General features: G+C 38.5%; 1 protein-coding gene across 1 annotated transcript in view; it reads right to left on the bottom strand.

The window, feature by feature from the left end:
- Positions 1 to 14,077: 14,077 nt before the first annotated feature.
- Positions 14,078 to 21,071, bottom strand: part of BBS9 (Bardet-Biedl syndrome 9) — a gene marked incomplete at both ends in the record, with an annotated part of 267,629 nt that continues 260,635 nt past the window's right edge. Inside the window, one exon of the mRNA XM_079538520.1 lies at positions 14,078 to 14,118. Within this exon, the coding sequence (XP_079394646.1) occupies positions 14,078 to 14,118 (41 nt within the window). The remainder of the gene's footprint in view (positions 14,119 to 21,071) is intronic.

Raw genomic sequence — 21,071 nt, 5'->3', positions numbered from 1 at the left:
AAAGTCCCCCTACAGCATAATCATCAGAAAACCAATGAGGGCTGGAGGACATACTAAGAGGCCTTCAAACTGTAACGAGATTAAAAGTGACATATGGTCCAAGTCCTTAAATAAAAGGAGAGTATCTAAAAGTTACAGTGAGACTCACTTGAATAAATGTTTATAAATTTCATCAAACAACTCATCATTTTGACAGTTTTCCATAAACCTCTGCAACATGTAAAGTATTTAATTTATTTGTGGCAAGATAAAGATAATGAGTAACATTTTAAAAGCTTGTTAACGTAGAATGTTTTGGCATGGTCAAACTTGCATACTTCTGCTGTTTAAATTATGTTTTCTAAGAACTCAAAAAACCATACAAGAAGGAGTTTCTAACTGCAAAAGTCTTCAAAATCTTGTAATTTAAATTTGTACAAATGCATGCTAAATGCACAGAATCTAACCCAAACTGGATGTAAATGGCATCACATCTCCAAACTAAAGTAATAACAACAATAATAATATTAATGAATATGATTGCAGCGTGGAGAAAAAAATATCACTCCAACATGGAGAAAATGAACTGTTATAGCCTTATGTCAAGTATGCTAAAAAAGACAAAAAATGATAACAGAAATGATCCTAGCTATGGAATTCCTAGCAGAAGCTATTAGATAGGCTATAGGCTAAACAAACACAGTCCATTGGCACGTGCTTTTTTGTTACTCAGCTGCTGTAAATAGATAATTGCATTTCCATAGATAATTAAAAATATTTTGTGAGCTATGTGTTTTCATGTGAAGTTTACCTTGAACACCTGCTGTGCCTGAGAGATGATAAGAGCTAATTAAAGCACATAAAGAGTGACATGCACGAAATACTCCTTTGTTTTGCACTTGGGAGATGAATGAAACCTGCATTTTGTCCAGCTACTCTCCTAGCTGATGATTGCAACAAATAAGGGAGCATTAGAGTAACACCATGTACCATGGCAGACTGATGCCTGCGGGTGAGGATGGTCTCTGCACACTACAACAGCCTCACTACATGCTCTAAAATTCTTGGTTCCACACCACACACACCCCTAAAAAAAAAAAGGCTTCCTTATTCTGATGTGAGATTTTCCCTTCCAGCCAAGATCCAGTTCTAAAGCAGCTGCCTCTACCATGCACAAGGAGGTAAAAGGTTGAATGTCTGATAAAAGCCAAGTGTCTAACTGCATGTATCCAGTAAGATCACCTCCTCTCCTACTGAAACCCTACCATGTGAGTTGTCATGTTGCCGTGCTCTTACTGCTGTCGTTCCTCTTTTCTTGCAGAATTTCTCCTTGGGCTTTTCTGACTGTCAACTAAAGGCTTAAGAACTTACAGGTGATGTCTGAGGAACAATCGTAAATTGCCAAGCTGGAGCTTCCTCTAGTTCATGTGGCCTTCATTTACACCCAATGAGTGAGAGGACATCAAGGGCCGTTCATTTTAAGACATCTGTAATGAAAAAAGTTGTCGCTTGTCGGCCGTGGCAGGGAAAAAAGAGAAAAGGTGCTGTGTGATGCGATTGCTGGCAGATGGCACTGTTGGGAGCCCAGATCCTCGCAGCGTGCGGCTGCATGGCAGGGAGGGGATGGGGCTGCTTTCACAATTAACCTGAACCACAGATCTGTTTACAGCAATCTAATCCATATGTGCTAATATCTTGCTGCTACACGAGTGAAACTCTCTCTTGGATTGTTCTCAGAATGTACTTTTTGCACATCTGGCTTCATACGCACAGGGCATTTGCTTCTACTGCTCCTGCAAGGAATACAGGATACCTTATTCCATCTGGAAGCAAAACAAAAGACAGTGTTGCCGTGAAATCCTCAGTATTGTTATTTTCCAGATACAAAACTCAAGAAATTTAAGAATTACTTCCTCTCCTCTCCTCTCCTCTCCTCTCCTCTCCTCTCCTCTCCTCTCCTCTCCTCTCCTCTCCTCTATTTTTTTTTTTTGTTTGTTTGTTTCCTTTTAAATAAAATTGTCTGTGCAACTTCTTGGCTGCTAATCTACATGAAAGTACAACCATTTAATGCAATGTCCGATTCATCCAACTTGCAGTATCACATATATAGGGCAATGAAATTACAATCATAAGCAACTTTTTTTCATCAGCATACATGAACAAATCAGGGTAATCCTGCATTGGTCTGTTGTAATTTCTGAGAATTATGGAGTTTCATAATGACTAATATAGCCAACATTAAAGCAGCAGTGTTGCAAGATATCACACTAAACTGCTCAGCAGTCTGGTTGAATAATTAAACCCCAGATATTCTGCATGTACTTAAGCTCAAAATTAGACTCTTTTCTACTATCAAAGAGTATTTAAAGAAAAGGCAGAAATGTACATAAGCAAATACAAAGTTGAAGACTGTTAAAAAACATCTCATTTTGCTACTGATTCACGTGAGTCAGATTAGTCTTAGACCATCACCAAAAGGAAAGCCCACAGCCATTTGAGCAGGAGAAAAAGGTACTTGCACAAGGCAGTGTAATTCATCTGCCCGCCTCTCAGCTATCTGTGGCTCTGTCAGAGGGAGGGGGCCATTAAATGTGCCCGAGGTGGGCACTGAGTGTCATTATGCAGATCTGCAGGGGTCTTCAGCCCTTGCCCCAACTTCTCTATCAGTAGCATATCTCTAAATATATTGCTGAGAAGCACAAGGTGAACAGGGACAGGGAAAAGTATTTATCTGGTAAAGTATCAGACATGTCTTGCATATATTTGCAGATTAAACCCAAGAGAGTCAGCTGAATTACCCATGACCAAAGAAAGCAACCAACAGTTTCAAGGCTTCATAGAATTTTAAATATGTATTTATGTGGTATACATCGTTTCAGATATCTTTAAATGTAAACTGGAGTGTCAAGGGAATGGTTGGCTGATATTCTGACACAGAATGATTTCTGTTCAGATGTTGATTGGTGAAGAACTATTTTCACCACCAATTTTGCGGCTTTGGAGGGTTTGCTCTTCTTGTGGTTCTAACCAAGCTAGCCTGAACAACACAGAACTGTTTACCAAGTTACTTAAAATTCTACCTGGCTTTCATGTTATTGTATTTTGGTTAACTTGAAGTCAGTCTGTAAGGCTGTGACATAGTCTGTGTCAGTATGAGAGCTAGATAATAAATAGGAGAGCTATTTTTAACAGAAGGGATGTCACTGTGCTGAAAGCAATTTGGAAATTTCTCATTGTGCCAGTTTAGATCCTTCCCTGGGAAATGTTCACACATCAGAGTACCCAAATGAGATAGATAAGAATCATCACATCATTGTCAGAAAGGCTCTGCCTCCTGCAGGGCCTTGTTGAGTCAGGGCTCTAAAGCAAATCAGGATAGCATGAACTGGGATAAATTTAAGTGCAGAGTGGCTATGGCATCAGAGTGGCCATGTGTTTGGCCTCACTATGTGCTGGGGAACCCAAGGAACAGGATCTACTCCCAAAGGGTGCATCCGTGGGGCCCTAGAGAAGCAATCATGGCCCCAAAACAAGACCAAAGGCAGCCCACCCAGTCACAGTTCATCCGTTCAGTCCTCCCATTCAAATTGGCACCAGGCCTAAATTAATCCACAAACTGGGTTAGGTGGCTGCTGGTGTCCAGGGTTTCCTAGGCATTGCTTAGGTAGCAGTGGTCTGATAGAACCACAGAAATGAACCTAAAAGTCAAACTGGAATCCTTCAGAGAAAAGGAGATGAGCTGCCTCAGTACTTTGAGGCTACACCAAGCCAGCTGTCCCAGCTGCCTCCACTGCCCACTGGTGTGGCTTGGATGGGGGACATGCATAGCCTGGAGCATCTGCAGGATGAAGACCCAAGCCTTCACCTACCAGATCCTCCAGCATAGTATTTCTTAGCTTTCACAATTACTTTCTTAAATAGACTTGTTTTGAAGCACATGTTTATCTTCCTAAACTTTCATATTCCAAAAGAAAAACATCAGATAATAAATCACAGAACAGGGGGCCTCATGATGGAGCTGCTTTCAGTTCTGCTGTGCCAGAAGTAATGGAAGTAATTGGACTTCTTAAAGATCGTTCCTGTGCATCTCTATTTAAAAAAAAAAAAAAAAAAAAAAAAAAAAAAAGAATTATCCCCACACTCCACATGATGATTAACTGACTTTTGAGCATTCCACAAAATGACAGTACAAGCCATCTATTATACAAAGTAACATTCAGTGACGAGTTAGTGCTAGCAACAGTTCCATGCTTTGCTTTTGGATTCATTCCAGTTGGATGAATAGACAGAGCAATTCCCAAAATGCAGAAATTTTGCTGCTATGAAACATTCAGAGGACAACAATCAACCCTCTGCTTTGTAATGATGGGATTTTAAAAAATGGCCGTTTATTTTAAAATAGCCTCTGCGGTTTGTAAAGCTGTTTCTACAGAATGCACAGAGGATAAGATGCACATATTTTTGCAGGCTTTCAGCTGCTGGCCCAAGTGCAGAAAAGAATTAGGAAGAGACAGATTGAATTTACATGATGTAAACTAGAAGAAGAGAGCAAGAAAAGATGGCTCTGAAAGCTATGCTTTATGTTCTTCTAAGAGAGGTGCAGTGCAAAGTAAGTATTTTTTCACAGCTAGTAGAATCCAGTCGGGTTGCAAAGGTATGAGCAGGGGAGCAGCCTAACAATAGCTCTATTCACCCGCAACCAAATTCTCAAAATCTGGAGTCTCACTTTTTGAATTCCCAGACTGAGCCTCAGGCCTCGAGCTTAATTGGGGGTAACTAAAAAAATGAGGGCAATCAAAATTATCAGTTGGCTTTGATAATGCAGGCCTTTGCAAGGGAAGGACAGGGACTGAGCCAAACCCAACAGAGACGACGTGCAGCACGTCAACACAAAGACACCCCTGTGGGCACATGGAAAAGATGAAGAGAAACATGGGAGCCTGCAGGGAGATCCTCTGTGACTGAAAACTGTTATACTGGTTTATGAGTATTTTCAAAGCACTGCCTAATGCTACAGCGTACAAAGGTTGGAAAATTATACAAAGAAGGGCCCAGTGATACCTCTGACATGAGCCAGGTGGAGGCACAGAGCTGGGAGAAGAGTCTTAAGGGATTCTGGCACATCCTGACTGCAAGACTGCTGCTGAAGACCTATGCTGCAGCACAGTTACCTTTTGGAGGTAAAGTGAAGCATTCTATGCTTCTGCTCTCCCTGTTCCCATGAGCTTCCTGCCACAGCAGCTCCGTGACTAACATCTTGCTCCAGGTAATTATCACGTAACTATAAGAAATGAAGATCTTTTACTTATATCCTTTGGCTTTGTTTTTCATAACAAAAAAGTCCTCTGGCCACTCTGGTGAGCAAGTTTACCATTTTGGAAACTGCTCTGCCACTCCCATTGGATGCTGAATCAGCACAGCTTATACAACTTCACTATTAACAGGTAGTTTGATCTGTTTACCACTGCTGGGCCACTCATTTCACCTGTGGTAGCACACAGCTGGCTTTGAAGGAGATGTAGCTACTGCCAGGATAAATGTTATACAGTGAAGGAACAATTGGTCTTTAAACTGAGTGACAGTGGAAGTACCTAAAAATGTTCAATAGTGAAGACAGTGACCAGAGAGAAATAGAAACAAAGAGTTTCAAGCAATATGAAAGTGATTTGGTAACAACTTTCTATATAAAAAGTTGCAGTGTGTGCAGTTTTTCAGAAATGTCCTCAGCTGTTCTATAGCAACCTAAATATACAGAGAGGCAAATGCCAGAATTCACTTCCTAGCTTAGCCACAGAGGGATGGACAAAACCAGTGGTTTGAGACCTCAGGAAGTTCAACTCAACTAAACACTTAGGGTCCAGATTTGTATTCTGGATATCTACAATGGCAGAAAGATGGAAAAGCCTTTTTAGAAATTGTTTTTCTGGCCAAAATCAGAATTTTGAATAAGGAGGACCACACAGTACTTTCTGCCTACTTGTTTCCGTGTGATCGGGCAGCAAAACTGTCAAGAACTCACCAGGCTTAGCAATCAGGTCCTCTTTCAACATGTCCTAAAACTGGAAGCCAAAAAATCAGTGCCCAGGTTTGAAAAAGTTCATCTTAGTGAGAAGCAAGAAAGGTTAAAATGTACTAATGCTGTTACTCACTGGGATTTATTCGCTCAGTTCTAATTTTAACTTTGGTTAGCCCAATAAAAGGTATCACATCACCGTCTGGGTAGCTGTCTTACAAAAAAACAATGCAGCTACCAATTTTCCTCCATTGGATGACATACTTGGGCAGTAGCCCTTTAAAAAAAGCTTCAACTTCTCTAGAGCACATTTGGTTTTCCATTCATTATTTTTCTGATGCTGAAAGCAATGTTATTCATCCTTGAGAAGAATAGCTACATTGTATTTCAAAGGTTTAACCAAAACACTCCTCGCTGCAAGTTGTCTTCTTTCCTTTCAGGATTTTAGAACATATTTATAAAGTGGCTGCTGGGAGAAATCATCAATTTATGATCAATGGGATCTGGTACAAAAAAAAAAAAAAAAAAAAAAAAAAAAAGGAGAAAGAAAAAGAAGCAATACGGGGAAGAAATGAATTACACAATTGCAAAAGTGACTGCTATCTACAAAAATGTGGATGACGAGAGCTCCTCTCCCCATGAGATGAGCTAATGAATGCTGAATGTGAAATGACTGTTAAAAAAAAAAAAAAAGATAAAAATAGAAAAATAAGACCAGTTATTATTATACTGTATAATATCCACAGTCTATAACAATCCATACGTCTACAACACCCTTTGCTCTTGTTTTTTTGCTAATTTCACCTGCAGTCATTACCCAAAGATCACCCTTTGCCTTCTCCAGTCCAGCTTGCCTGCAGGAAGCAAGCAGAATCCACCTCTGCTTGGACTTGTTTTTCTATGACTATCTCTTGATTCACACCCATGTAGGACTACTTAGGTGCCACCTACACAGCAATGATAAATCTTTAGCTGTTCTGAAAGGTCAGCCCTTTGTGTCCATATTCTTCTTTGGCTGCATGGCCACACAAACACCTTTGTTTTCTGTCTTCTCTTACTGATGTCAAGCTGGTTGATGTCACTGCTGCTTGACCACCAAATGCTGAATGCAATAATGCTGGGGAGATGTTCTTAGCCCCGTGAGCCAGGATTCATCTTCATCTAGGAAAGATACATTTGTCTGTGTCAGCTGGAACGGGACTTTTAGAACACAATCCTGAATGGGTATCAGGGAGCCAACTACACCCTGAAGCTCCTTGGTTCTTTTTCCCCACTTTCCCTTCATGCCATGAGGGCCAGATCCTCACAGCTGGAATACAGTTGCCCAAAGCAATAGGCAAAACATTCCCAATACAAGTCACGGACCTCATGTACCTCCCTACCTGCAGCTGAGCTTGAGATTTGCACTCTGACATATGCTATGCAGCTGTCCATTTTCATGATAAAAGATACCACCGTGTTGTGCCACTATGAAATACTTACCAAATGCTCTAAGCTGCCAAGACAAACTCTTTCTGTTTCTACTGGGTCAGAAGCAATTGCACCTTGTTAACCAAGCTGTATTACCACCAGTTCCTAACTGCACTCATCGCTTGTGCAGAAGGAAGACACTGAGTTCAAACAGCTGGAAAAGGCACTTCCTAGTTTCTGTAAAACATACATATATTACAACTTGACTGTTCTCCAATATTTATGGATCTCAACTGCCTCCACTTCATTATACCACCAGAGAAGAAAAAGTGCAATAATCCCCTTTATGTCTCCTGTAATTGAATCCAACTATGATTATAATATATTGTGGGCACTTGAAGTACCTATTAATTATTGAATGCTTGCTTCATAATGAACTGGAATGTCCTCTCTGATACACCAACTTCTTCATATATTCTTTTATCACTTCCAAGATCCCGAAGAAGTGGTCCATCCATCCTTTAAAATGAATAAAATCAATATAAGTGGTTTTAGTTATCTCCCCAACACACCGTAGGCTTCGGGATACTGTCTCACGAGGTTTAGCAAAACTGATCCAAGCTGTCCTTGGATCAAACAACTCGGTGCTCTTTCCTGAAGTTTTTAAGAATGGCACCTATGTTACATTCATCAACAATGATAAAATGTCTCAGTATAACGAGAGGAGAATGGAGGTGCCAATTTTTTAACAGTACATTAAATTGAGGAAATGGTAATTTTAACAAAAACATCAGTTTAGAAAAACTGCGGCAACTTTTTAACAGACAGAGGGCCAAGTTTTCTGTTGATAAGGTGCCAACTCAAGTGCATTCTTCCCAACAGAACATGTCCTGCAAATGTATCCCTCCCATGCTCTCTTGATTGGAAAGCAGAAGGAGAGCATGCTGCTCGTTGCTTGGTTTTCCTAAACTAATAGCACTGCTCATGATGTTGAAAGCTGTTATACATCATCCTGAGAGTGACCTCATCTTAGAAGTGGCTGAAGTAACCTGTATAAAGTGCTTTGAGAATTTATTTATTTTGAAAGGGCCTATTTAACACATAGCATCACTCTCTACAGAGAAACAACCGCATCTAGGGTGGAATGTAGTAGCTGTTTAATTAATACTGACGAGCTGATTCTCGCAGACACAGATTTGGGGAATAATACCTCTTGGAGCAACCCACATAATGTATTACATCATCTAGCTAGGAGTAAATGGTGCTTATATGTCATCTTATTGTGGCATCTGGCCTCCAGTAGAGGAGTATGGATGTTCTCCTATCACAGTCTGTGGCAAAACACTCAGTTAAATGCAATTAAGGTAGATTTGGGCACCTAATCAGGTTACAGTAATGACTCATGATGACTGAACTCCAAGATTACTGATCAGGGAACAGCTCGCATAATCAGAGCAGAGCTGTTATCTTGTTTCTGCAGCTGAATGTGCTGTCAGTCTGCACCCAGCTGGAGCTGCAGTGGAGGGTGGGCTGTGAGCTGCAATGATTGCTCCTACTTAGGAAGCACTCCAAGTTTCTATTCTGCTCATAAAGATGAATCAAAATATCAAACACTGTTATCATTTTCCTCAGGAGTCTTAATTGCTTTTGCCAAAAATAATTTCCAAAAGGAATATTTTTTCATGATGAAACTGCTGAAGTGGTATTAAAGTAGCAAACAAGTGAATAACACAATATGCTTATGCTAGATCAGGTGGAAAATACTCCCACTAGAGCTAATATCAATTTACATTCTGTAGCCTGAGGGTGTGGATCTATTCCAGGGCTGTGATTTTTTTTTCCGCTATTAAAAACACAATTTTGCTCAATCCTTTCGTTTTAAGAATGAGGATGAATATTAAAATTTTCAGTGCAGCATGTTCTTCTGCAAGCATGCACGCCTCATGCACGCATAGTAAACCCAAGCATGTGACGGTGTGTGTGAAGAAAATACCAACCTACAGTGAGTACTTCAGAAAATAGAATGGTGCTTTGCTCTCCTTCCTGCTTTTGACAATATGAAACTCTTGGAACATAGCACAGTGTTTTAAAATAACAAATACATTTGTTTAAATATGCTCGGATGTTGCATTTTCTTTGTACTCCTTGGTACAACTGATGTAAACTTACAGCAAACAGGATGTTGTCAGATAATACCAGGTCAATACAAGTAACTAGGTTAGGCTTCCATCCTACAAGTTGATTAAATCATTTGCTACACATTCAGAGCTAATAAAACTGCTAGATGTCTCTGCAGTGATCAGCAGGTCACTTGTACAAAGCACATCCCCCCCAAACTAGTACCTTTTGTACAGAAAACTGCTAGTCATCATACAAGGAAGGAGGAGGAAGACAGAATACTTGATACCGCTGACCACTGTAAGAATTTACAATACAGGAGATGGATGAGGAGAGAGGAGCTTCAGGCTCTAAATAAAGCAGTGTTTTCTAGTCTTTACATGACTACCATTCTTGTGTTGAATTTGGTCTACTGGAGTACTAGAATAAATTCCCATAGAAGCAATGCATTCAACAGCACTTCTAATTGGGGTCACTTTTGCTAATTTGCAGAATGCTTCATGGCTTGGCCTCCCACTTCTTTTGTCGTGACCTGAGGGCATTCATTCACCTCTAGAGGATCATGGCTCGTATACAAACAAGAAACTACGCAAAGTTAAACATACGTTGAGTTACGGAGGAAGAAGTTGGTCAGCTGCAAACAGCATATGAAGATATCACATAAATACTGGGGGAATCCTGTGCTATGAGGCAGTGAATGAACAAAGCAGCACGATAGCAAAGGGTGACTACAAACAAAGCCATGGAAAACTCCAGGTTAATTTAAAAACAAACAAGGAAGAAAGAAGTTTGCTTTCAGAAGTATGCCATATATTCTGCAGTACCTTTGCAAACAATTTTTTGAAGTATTTACAAACAGGATCCTGTGATAAGAAGGAAAGATACTTGTTAAGCATGGTGCACAACCTGTATTTTTTGTGCTGAAAAGACTTGACATACAAACACAATCTCTGCTCAGCAAGTTTCTTTTTATGGTAGTGAACTATTCTTTATAAACAATACAACAACATTGAGACCTATCTCTTAACACTGTCTGCACAATAAACATTGAAGAAAAGACAAGATAGCATGAAAACAAAATTCAACCTCTTGCAAGTAAAGGAATCATGTTTTTCTGTGCTTAACAATAGTTGGACAGATGAATCAATCTGGGACTGGAAAACACAGTCCTGGACTGAACTCAGCATTGTGTTCAAAGTCCAAAAAGCCCTCAGAGCCCAAACTTCCAGATTTTGGTCATCAGAGCAGTAATTGTTTTAATCTGTTTTTCTAAACTTCAACACCATGAAAATAAAATGAAAGAAAATTCTCTTATACAATAACATTCAGAAAACAACGACTGTGAAACATTTACCTGTTTAACAAAAATAAAATGCATATATTTTAGGTTAGGACTTACTTTAGAAAATACATTTCAAAGCACTATAGCACAAATATAATAAAAAAGTTGCCAAGACTCTGTTTAGTTTTCAAAATATTACAAAATTCACTTTAGATATAAGTACCCAAAATTGATATTAATAAAATGATCAATTCAAACTAACTTTCATCTTTGAGCCAACTAAAAATATAAATTTCTCCTTGAATAGCTAAATATTCAAACAGACTGCATATTTAAGCTCAGAAAGTAACATTTTTATATGAGCAATCTTTTTGCAGAATAAAACACTAGGTTTCTAGATATGACATTTATACTACAGACCCCACTTTACCTGAAAACATTGTAATCTTCTAATTAACTGAACAGTTGATTAGACACTTCTCTAAAATCCTGTTCAGAATTATTTGGTTGGTCAGCAATGGCTTTTTTTGGCCTCAGAAACACTGTTGATGCAAACCAAACATTTGGACCCCCTAACCTTCCAATGTTTCCTTACATTTTTTGGTGGGCCAACTCTCTAACTTTGAAACTCCCAGCAAGCAGCCTGATTTTATTTTTTTTTTTTCCAACCATTAAGAACTTTCTTAAAAATTCAAACAACATTTGAAAACTGCTAAGAATTACTTTACAATATTTCCTCCTAGCCTGGTGTGTAAATGACTACATTTCAACTACTTCCTTGCTTTGAATGAGCTGGACTATTTGGCATTGGGGAAAACAAAGTGATTTTTACTCAAAACAACTGTATTTCTCTCCTAAATCCTGATGATACTACGAGAATCCACAATTTAGCACAATATACAAAGAGGTCATACATTATGACTAGTCAGTTCTACCTTTTTTTTCTTCTTTATTACCAGCATGTTTTCTCCTTTCCGTAACAGTATTCTCATCGACCTCATTTTACAAAGCATCAAGCAGGAAAGACAAATAAGAGTGCTTCTGAGCCTTACATGTTAAAATGACAGAAAACAAGAGTGTATGAAATAACTGACCTGAGTGCCCACTTGTTTACCCTAAATTCCTGATGATTCGAGGCAGCTCTGAGCATTGGGATCACATTCAACAATTATAATTATGACAGAGTAATATATTTCTCACAGTAGTGTATTTTCCAGCTAATATCATATACATATAGCTCAGGATTCTTTGGTCCAGGATTCTATAGCAAAATGGCACTTACATGGCATGGGTAAAATATAGTAGAATGTAGAGGATTTTTCTAGATTACCTAGCAGCCACTCACAAAAGAAGATTTAAGATCTACAGTTAAAGTTTAAGCCTAATAGCTACAGTAATTGATTAGTTCTCCATGGATTTTCTTTGGTCATTGAGGTGTGTACAGAAACTACAGGAGATTATTTTATTGGGTAATTTTCACAGCGCAGCAGGATACCTTGACAACGGTTTGGATGCTGCCCTCTGGACAAAGACCATGGGGGAGGGATCAGAGTGAAGGAAATTCAACCAGCAGAATCCCCGCATAACAAGTAGGGTGTAGGATTTTTCCTTCCTGGGAAAGAGGCAAGAATTCTGGCACTACAACTTCAGATATCTGAGGTCTCCTGGGGTAAACAGTCTTCTTTATTGTGAGGCCCTGATCACTTCAATTCTAGAGGTATCAGAAACCTTACCCAGCGTCCTGTCCACTTTGTTCCATGTAATAGCTAGCATGTTGAAAAGGGCTCACTGAAATGTGGTTTTATCATGCTTATTGAGCCAGAATAGGACCGAAGCATTAAGCAGCAGATCCATAATTGTTGCACACTGCTTTTGTTTTGGGGGTGGACGCAAAAAAGTTGAAAGTAAATATGAAGGCGATGAAAGTTGCAGGCTGAACAGATCCTGAAAAAGGTCTCCTTTTTCATAGGTCAAGTCTTGTACAGACCACAGCAACTATCACAACCCTTGCCAAAGCAGTAGAAAAGTGAGCTGTAGGGACCTTTTCTATGGTGAGAACCAGAGTTCATGAAATCAACGGGAGAGCAGGAAGTGGACACGGCTCATGCCATTGCAGAAACTAAGCTGAGACCTGCCGTGCTTTCTGTATCTGTAATCTAAAAAAAAAAACAACACAGCTTCTAATTTCTTATGAACCAGCAATAGCCAAGAGAGAGCTTGTACAGATGTCTGTCTTTACTCTTGACTCAGGTCCCACTTGTTTTCAGTTCCAAATATCTTCTTCTGATACCACACTCAGCTTGCCCTCAGGAAGTCAGACATGAGTGTGACTCTTCCAAACCCTAGGCCAAGGTTTACAAGGGTGTTTGGCTTGTCTCCATTGTTGGGTGTTGCATTTCAGGCACCTCATGTGGACCTGATTTTCAGAATGTTAATGCTCTGCACTTCATAAAAACTGAAACCTCTGAGCCCCCTCTAACTGGATTCATTAAAATTAAGGCACTCAAAAACTGCTAGCTAGTTTTGAAAATCTAACCCATAACTAAAACAGGCTGAACCACAAGAAAAGCAGGAATAACAGGTAACCGTAGAAAGATCCATGTGCTGCTGAGCTCAGGGTACTTAAAGTGTAAACTTTATTCACGTAGTAGTGACATTGTTAATGGCAAAAGGGTTTGCCCTTTATGTCCAGTAACCATATTTTACTCTGTATCTCCTGAGAGCAGGAGTTTGTATAAGCAATGAGGGGGAGGAGGGGGGGCCAAAAAAAGAGTTGATGGATTACCAGTTTTTCTTCTTGTGGTGAATTCAGCTGTCTGGAATGGTGAATGTTAGTACAGGAGGAAAAGAGATAGTTATCTTTTGTCAAAGCTGTGATATAGCAAATGTTAATATAATCTCAAAGGGAGGTATAGTTCAGAATATCTTAAAAAACAGATAAAACATATCCTGAAACAAAGGTTGCTTTTAACTACATGTAAACAGTCTTTGATCAATCAACAGAATCCCTAGGAAGGGCTGATGTATCACAGAACTTAACACAACATCCCTACCACAGTTGAGTAAGTGCGTAAGCTTTGCTCACAGAAAAAATGATAGCAGTTCTCAGGAAGATCCAACTGAAATGATTAGAAATGAACATTTTTGTATAAATTATCACAGTCCTCTCCTTCTGAAGGCTGTTAATTGATACAGAGTGAGAAGGATCGGTACTGCTGCTCTATAAATGCATTTGATGTCAGATAGAAATTCCTCCTGAGGGTCGTCTTCATATTTCATGGCTTTTCGGCTTCCTCTGCTGCATCCTCAGACAAACCTATAAAGGAGAAAGAAGATGCTTAAAAATTGGCAACTGCATACACTCTATTGTTGATTATTGGTTTGTAAGAGCTTTGGTTATAGCCAGAGGAAACAACTTATTACAAGCAAAACAGGATAACAATCCATAACTTGCAAATTCAAGAACTCGCAAGCTTAGGAATATAAAAATTAAGGCAATGAGGGCAATTTCATATCAACTCCTTTATGTATACAGTGGATAATGCCATCTTTAACTTATAAAATTGTGGACTACCCTTAAATGTGAGGAAAAAATGGCAGAGAACAACTAGGCATACAATCTGACACACGTGGTTCTCTACTTGATCTTTGCCTGCATCTTTTCACAGGTGGAATTAGCAACACAAATTGAAAACAGTATAAAATTACTCTCTATAAACTTATTAAGGACTAGATTTTTTAATACAAAACTAAGACTTTGGAAAACTGGAAAATAGCAAAACCCCTGTGCAGAAGGTAACTTCTGGTTTAAACCAGGAAAGGATGAGTTTCTTGTTGTCAAGTATTGTGCAAAGGTTAATTCATCTTGGATTGGATATTAATTTTTGCAACTATGAGCCTAAAAGAATCAGAAAAGTGGGCAGAAACCCACATAAAGTTGCTTGAAATGTCTACAGAGAAAAGGAACAGTGGATAATCTTGCAAATTTGTATATGCACATACTTTCATGACTTAATTAAAGTGATTATTTAACCCAGCAGTTTCTTACATGTCCACTATTACTTTAGGCTGAAAATTATTTAACTTAAATCCTTTTATAATTAACATTAAGCAATCCAAAATAAATTGGTACTATATCCGAATGATACATGAATAATAATACAAATAACACACAGCTTTTAGCCATCTCTACAGGAGGCTTAAATCCCTACACATCCAATAGGTCAGCAGCAGAATTAAATTTGATTATCCAGGTCTTCTGATCACAGGCCACTGAATTGTCTGTAGGCCCAAATGCCTTCATAATCATGTTCACACAGAATTTATCACAAACAATCTACATCATGTAAGAAAATAATAATAAACTAAATGCTGTCATCTGCTGTCATTTAGATCCAAGCAAGTCCAGGTGAGCAACAACATCTACATTGCTTTCTCTTGTTTTATTTTTCAGCTTTTGGTTTGCTCTATCAATGCCTTCAGTGCTTGGGGATTTCAGCATATGCACGAATGGTTTTCATAGCTGCTGGTAAGTTAAACAAATTTTACCTCAGGCCTTGAGATTGAAGCAAAGTGTCAGTGAGGCTAACAGAGCAGATCAAAGATAAAATTGCCAAGATACAAAAGACTAAAGCAGTAACATTTAAGCAACAGCTGGAAGCCCAAGCCCCCCAAGGGACTCAGAGGTCCCCCTTACTGAAGTTTGTTGTTTTTTTTTTAAAGGACAATTCAAAACACCATGTTAAGAGCTGATACGGGTTTACAAAGGTCAACCCTCAAATGGCAGTTCCTTTGTTCCAAACTCTTATGAGACAGCACATGCTGGGATGCTGAAGGGAACAGCAGCAGGTCCCATGTTGTTCCATTAATGATCTAGAGGATGGAGGTTGGTGGCATGATAATGAGATGTGTGGAAGGTAGGAAACCCTGATGAGCTATAGCCACTTTGGAGAGGAGAAAGAATTATTGCTCTAGGACCCGAGAGATTAACAAGGCTCAGAGAAGATAAGATTCCATTTAAAATACATTATGGGACTAATCTCAAACACAGATGCTTGCTGAGGAAAGCCCCACAGAAGTAGACAGTAGAAAGAGCTTAGAAGACATGCATTCACAGTGAAATGGGCCACTTAGCTCAATGCAATTCAGAACCACAGAAGCCACTGCAGAGCCCTCAGTTCCTGTTCCTGACTATGTAGCTTTGCTGAAATCACATCTGCAGCTATTTACAGCTCTCTGCGCTACATAAAAATACACTGGAGAATGCCTTCCTTTCCCACTACAGTCAGGGAAGAGTTTGCAAACTGCTTTCTGCATACTCTTAGAGAAGCTGGACACACACATAGTGAAGAAACAGCAAAAAGTGGTATGCTTATGTCAGCTGTTTGTCCCCAAAGAGAGCGGCCAAAGATTTACCAAAGTGACCCAAAGGCACTGATCTGTGTGTCAGCACTGCCCACTGGGTTGCACACCTCAAGATGAGTGACAGTATTACTACACAGTGCCCACAGTGTGTGCACAACTACATCTGAGGATGTTAGCTAGAGGACATTTGGAGATAAACAGGAAGAAAGTAGTGGAGAGGCTTTGAAGAATCCTGAGAGAGAAGAAATCTTCGTGAAAAGGCTATAATTGCCTAATGTATCTTTACCTTTAGTAGAAGGAAGCCATAGGATTAAAAATTAAAATTCAATTCTAAAATTATAAAGCAAAAATCATTATTGGGGACATAAAATAGCACCCGGCATACCACTTTCACAGACTGCTACTTCCATGACATGGACTTCTTGCAAATAATTCCTGTGTCTATTTCTGTAAATTGCTTGTGCCAAAATGAGGAGTGTGAATAGTTACTTTCAAGTCCGGGAAACACAGTGGATCAGCTAAACCTGATATGTTAGCTGTAATCATGGGCTGGCAAAACTGACACAATATAGCAGGAATTACTTCGGCTTCACATAGCTTTGCCTGACTGCACTGTACACAACTATAGGTAACCTGGAATACTGCTGCATCAATCAAAGAACTCCTACACGAGTAAATTGTGGGAGAGATGAACTGACAGATGAGGTATGCAGCAATTTTTATTGTGTAACTCTAAAATGGGAGGCAATATGAAAACACAGCTTGCAATCATGAGCCTTCCCACCTCTACCCTGTATTTTTCAATATGCAGCATTTATTAGTCAGCCAGGAGAACAACATAAATTTCACATCATTTGAACTACAAATATGCTATTTGTAGCATGACTAATATCAGAGAGGTTTCTCATCAGTTTATTCTGACAAGCTTAGGCAGAACTGAACAAATACCTGGTATAAAATTAAAAATTCTGTAGATGAAGGCTCCTCCATCTCATTTCAACAGGAAATTAAAAAAAAAAAAAAAAAGCCTTTATCTTATCATTTTACTTCCATATTTCCCATTAGAAAGACCTAAGTATTTCATTTTAGAGATAATACAAAAATCCCAACAGGACGCACAGTTAGACAAATGTATATTAAAGGGTTTATACCTCCACAGTTACAAACTGGGAAACAGTGCTTTTGGAAATAACCATAAAAAACTTTAAACTTTGTGCAGTAGGCAACCCCTAGAGTTTTTGGAGATAAGTTTTCAAAATTTAAAGCACATGATTAAATTGATGTCCTGATTAATAACATGAGATTGCATGTATCTCAAGCTAAAAATAGAGTCTACCTTCATCCAGTTCATAAAATCCTCAAATTATGTTGTGTATTTCTCAGTCAGAGCACATTAGCAGCCCTGTGAAAGTCATTTCTATAAGCAAAGACATGGAATATTTCAGTCATGCCAATTCACCCCTCAAAAAGCACGACTTATTGCATACTTCTTATAACTGAGTCACAGAAAGTTCATTTGTAGATCAAAATGTATTTTTTGAGCATTGAAAAGTGGAAAGATCAAAGAAAATCAGTTACATCAAAGACAGAAGGAAAAAAAAAAAACCAAACACGCTTCCTAGAACTAAATAAAATAAAATAAAATAAAATAAAATAAAATAAATTAAAAGGAGGGATGATATTTGAGCACGATGGAATAAGGGAGCAGAAGGGAGGTAAAAGGATCAATTTCTGTAGTCATAAATTGTTCATACTAAACATTATGGTGTAAGGTTTAAAGATGTTCAGGTTAAACCATTAGGCAATGGAAGAAAATACCTAGGGTGGTGGATAAGTCAAGGATATGAGAGGTTTGTCAAGATAGGGTAGAAGAAACCCTAGTGGGGATTAGTGAAGAAGATACACAACTTTCAAATGGGTGACCTAAGGGATCTTCTCCAATCCTATCACTTATGCTGCTATGATTCATCCTAAGAAGAACATTTTGGACTCTCATGAATTACTGGCTGAGTTTCTTGGATACTATTGTACATTAGTCTACTCTGAAGCATGCATACAACTAAGTCAAAGTTGGCTTTGAAGTATTTAATCTACGGTATTCAACACTTCCCAGTCTCTCTTCCATACAGTGACTCAGAAAAAGGGCTGTTAAAACAAGAGAACAAAAAGTTATTTTGAGTTCAGATTAAGAGAAGGGAGGCACCACTTTCTTCAGCTCTTCCCACCGAAAAGAAAAGAGGAAAAAAACACCCCATCTCATGGCCTGATGGGTAATTTTGCTATTTGTAGATCAGACATAAAACAGCTTTAAAAGAAACTACAGTTTTCAAGTAACTTCTTCATAAAATTTTGGATGCAAAACTAGATGTTCCAAATGGCCAAACTGAATAGCTCTTTTTGCTTTTTTGTGTGTGCGTGTGTTAACAAAAGAAGACAGATTTTTCCTAGCACCTTCAAGTCATGTTTCCAGAAATCATAATTTTCTTCTCAGAATGCCATCTTCTCACTGCTAATAATTGTGATTAACATTATAAACTGCCTGAGAAAGTATATACAGCTTCCTTTTTCTTAGCATGTGATCTTTATTCTATGGACACGATCCAAAAGGCTTTTCAGAAAGTTTAAGAACGTAACAATATCTTGCTTGTCCCAGTTTAGCCTGGAGTGCAAAAGGGATTAGTGTGAAACCACTGACTTTAATGCAGTGCTGAAGACTGATCATGATGGACAAGCTACAAACTTTCCTAAAGTGTGTTCTTACATGAGAAATTGGACTTGATCAGTGTTTGATACCACTTTCTGTGGAATAATAAACTGAAAGTGAGCTCTGCCGTTCCCTCTCAAGTCACCAGTGAGCCACTGATCACCGCATACATACTTTTGAAATGATCAGACTTTTGAATCTGAAAGGGGAGTGATGGTAGACAAATGAGTGGGAAGCATGAACCGAGTCATTCATTAAGGAACTGGGTAAATAAAAGAAATTTGCTTTTCATTTAGCAAGTGTGCCTGAAAGCAAGGAGTCCATTCCATGAACTCTTCTTTGTCCTTAGGGGCTATATACACCACAGGATGGCTACTGTGAGACAGCAGTTTCCATCACTCTCTTTTCAATATGTCCCCTACTAACTGCAATACAACAGGTACAATTTACACAAAGCTAGTATCAGCTCAGTTTCCAAACTGCTGTGAAACAGCACGGCAGCCCTTACCTTGAGTTTAACAGTGTTTATAAACCTTGCTAAAATGTTCTTTTGTCATTCTGACTTAATTCTGATATGTAATTGCAGCGTAACACGTAATAGCTGTGTAACACAAGGGAGATAACAAGCACCAAGGAGGCAACAGGTAACAACAATGTCAACATTTAACAAACGCTCATGAATTATTATTTTTTTAATTAACTTGTAAGCACTCCACAAAGTTCTGGAGCATTTGTGACCCTAGGCTGTAATCCTCAATGGAGATTCTACAGACATGGGCAGTATTGCCATTCAGGCTGAGCGTGAAAAGGGACACATTAGGGAAGGTTACAGTAACTTGGTAAAACCCTTTTATTTCTTTATTTTCTGAAGTAGAGCAACTAAGTTGTCCTCTCATTAACTTTATCCTGATAATGAATAATGGTGGTGTGCTTGTGTTGTTCAATACTGACACCTTAAATTTTTATTACATCTTCTCTTGTACACACATATATCCATACACATCTCTAAAACAAAGTTTTCCATCGAGAACCACATCACCCAAAAAGCATTAGAGCTGCCAGCAGGAATAAACAAGTAGATTGAATTATTGCCCATCTGTTTTGCAAAAGGTAAAGAGGACTGCAGCAGGTCACAGATCTTAGGACTAATAAAGTACTCAAGCTGTAAATGGTTAAGAGTTTAGACTCCTATATTTATATAATGCTGTACATTTCTGTACTTTCTTCACATCTTTCTGCTTTATATTTGGAGAATGCCCAATACACATGAAATCTATCTACTGTAAAATTACAAAACATGAACACTGGGAAAAACAACCAGGAACATTACCAAAAATTCCCAAGGAACAAAGTTCTTCTAATAACCATGATGATTTTTTTTTTTCCTTATTTATTCATGTATATATGTATACTATCATATTTATGTATGTGTGTATATATGAAATACTAAACTGGGAATAAGCATATTCTAAAAAAGGATCTAGCTTATGTTCATAGCTATCAACATGGAAAGAAGAACTAGAGGAATGGGATGATGGCCAGTTTGAAGTAATGTAGAGCTTTCTAAGCAGCCCTCTAATAACAGTGTTCTGAACTCCATTCAGGAACAACTAGGGAAAAAAAAAAAATCATCCAAAGATTATTACAGATCAAACTGAATGTGCTTGCAGGGAGACAAATTGCGTAAAAAGCATTTCATCTGTTGTGAAGTAAAGTAATTGGTCATTAGTGAGGGAAATGCATTTTCAGTGAGGACCAAATTTTGACTGAAAGGTGCCTATTTTCTCCAAACGCCTGGCTTATCACAATCAGCTACCAAATCTTTGGTATTTTTCTATGAAAACTTGTAAATTGTTTTGGAGAATTTATTGTTTTCACTTAAAGATAATCACATTTGCAATTCAGCCTGAACAGATTATTTCTTGCTGGGAAGTGAATCCCTAAAAATGAGTTTATCCCTCGGTGGCCAAATCTCTGTTCTTTCTAATTAGCTACCAGCTTATGTTAGGGCAGTACACTAATCCAGTGAATTCTAAGGCAAAGAAAAAACTAAGTCACAAGAAAAAACTAAAACTTAATTATGGCCACACAAACGTCAATGCTTAAATTTATTCTTCATTAGGTTTATATCTTACCATGCGTGACCTGCTACCAAAAATCCTACCAAGTATTTCAGAAACGTTGTCTCTTTAATAATTTAC

Source organism: Tetrao urogallus, assembly GCF_951394365.1.
Source record: "Tetrao urogallus genome assembly, chromosome: 7".
Taxonomy (NCBI): domain Eukaryota; kingdom Metazoa; phylum Chordata; class Aves; order Galliformes; family Phasianidae; genus Tetrao; species Tetrao urogallus.
This window is presented reverse-complemented; position numbering and strand designations above follow the sequence as displayed.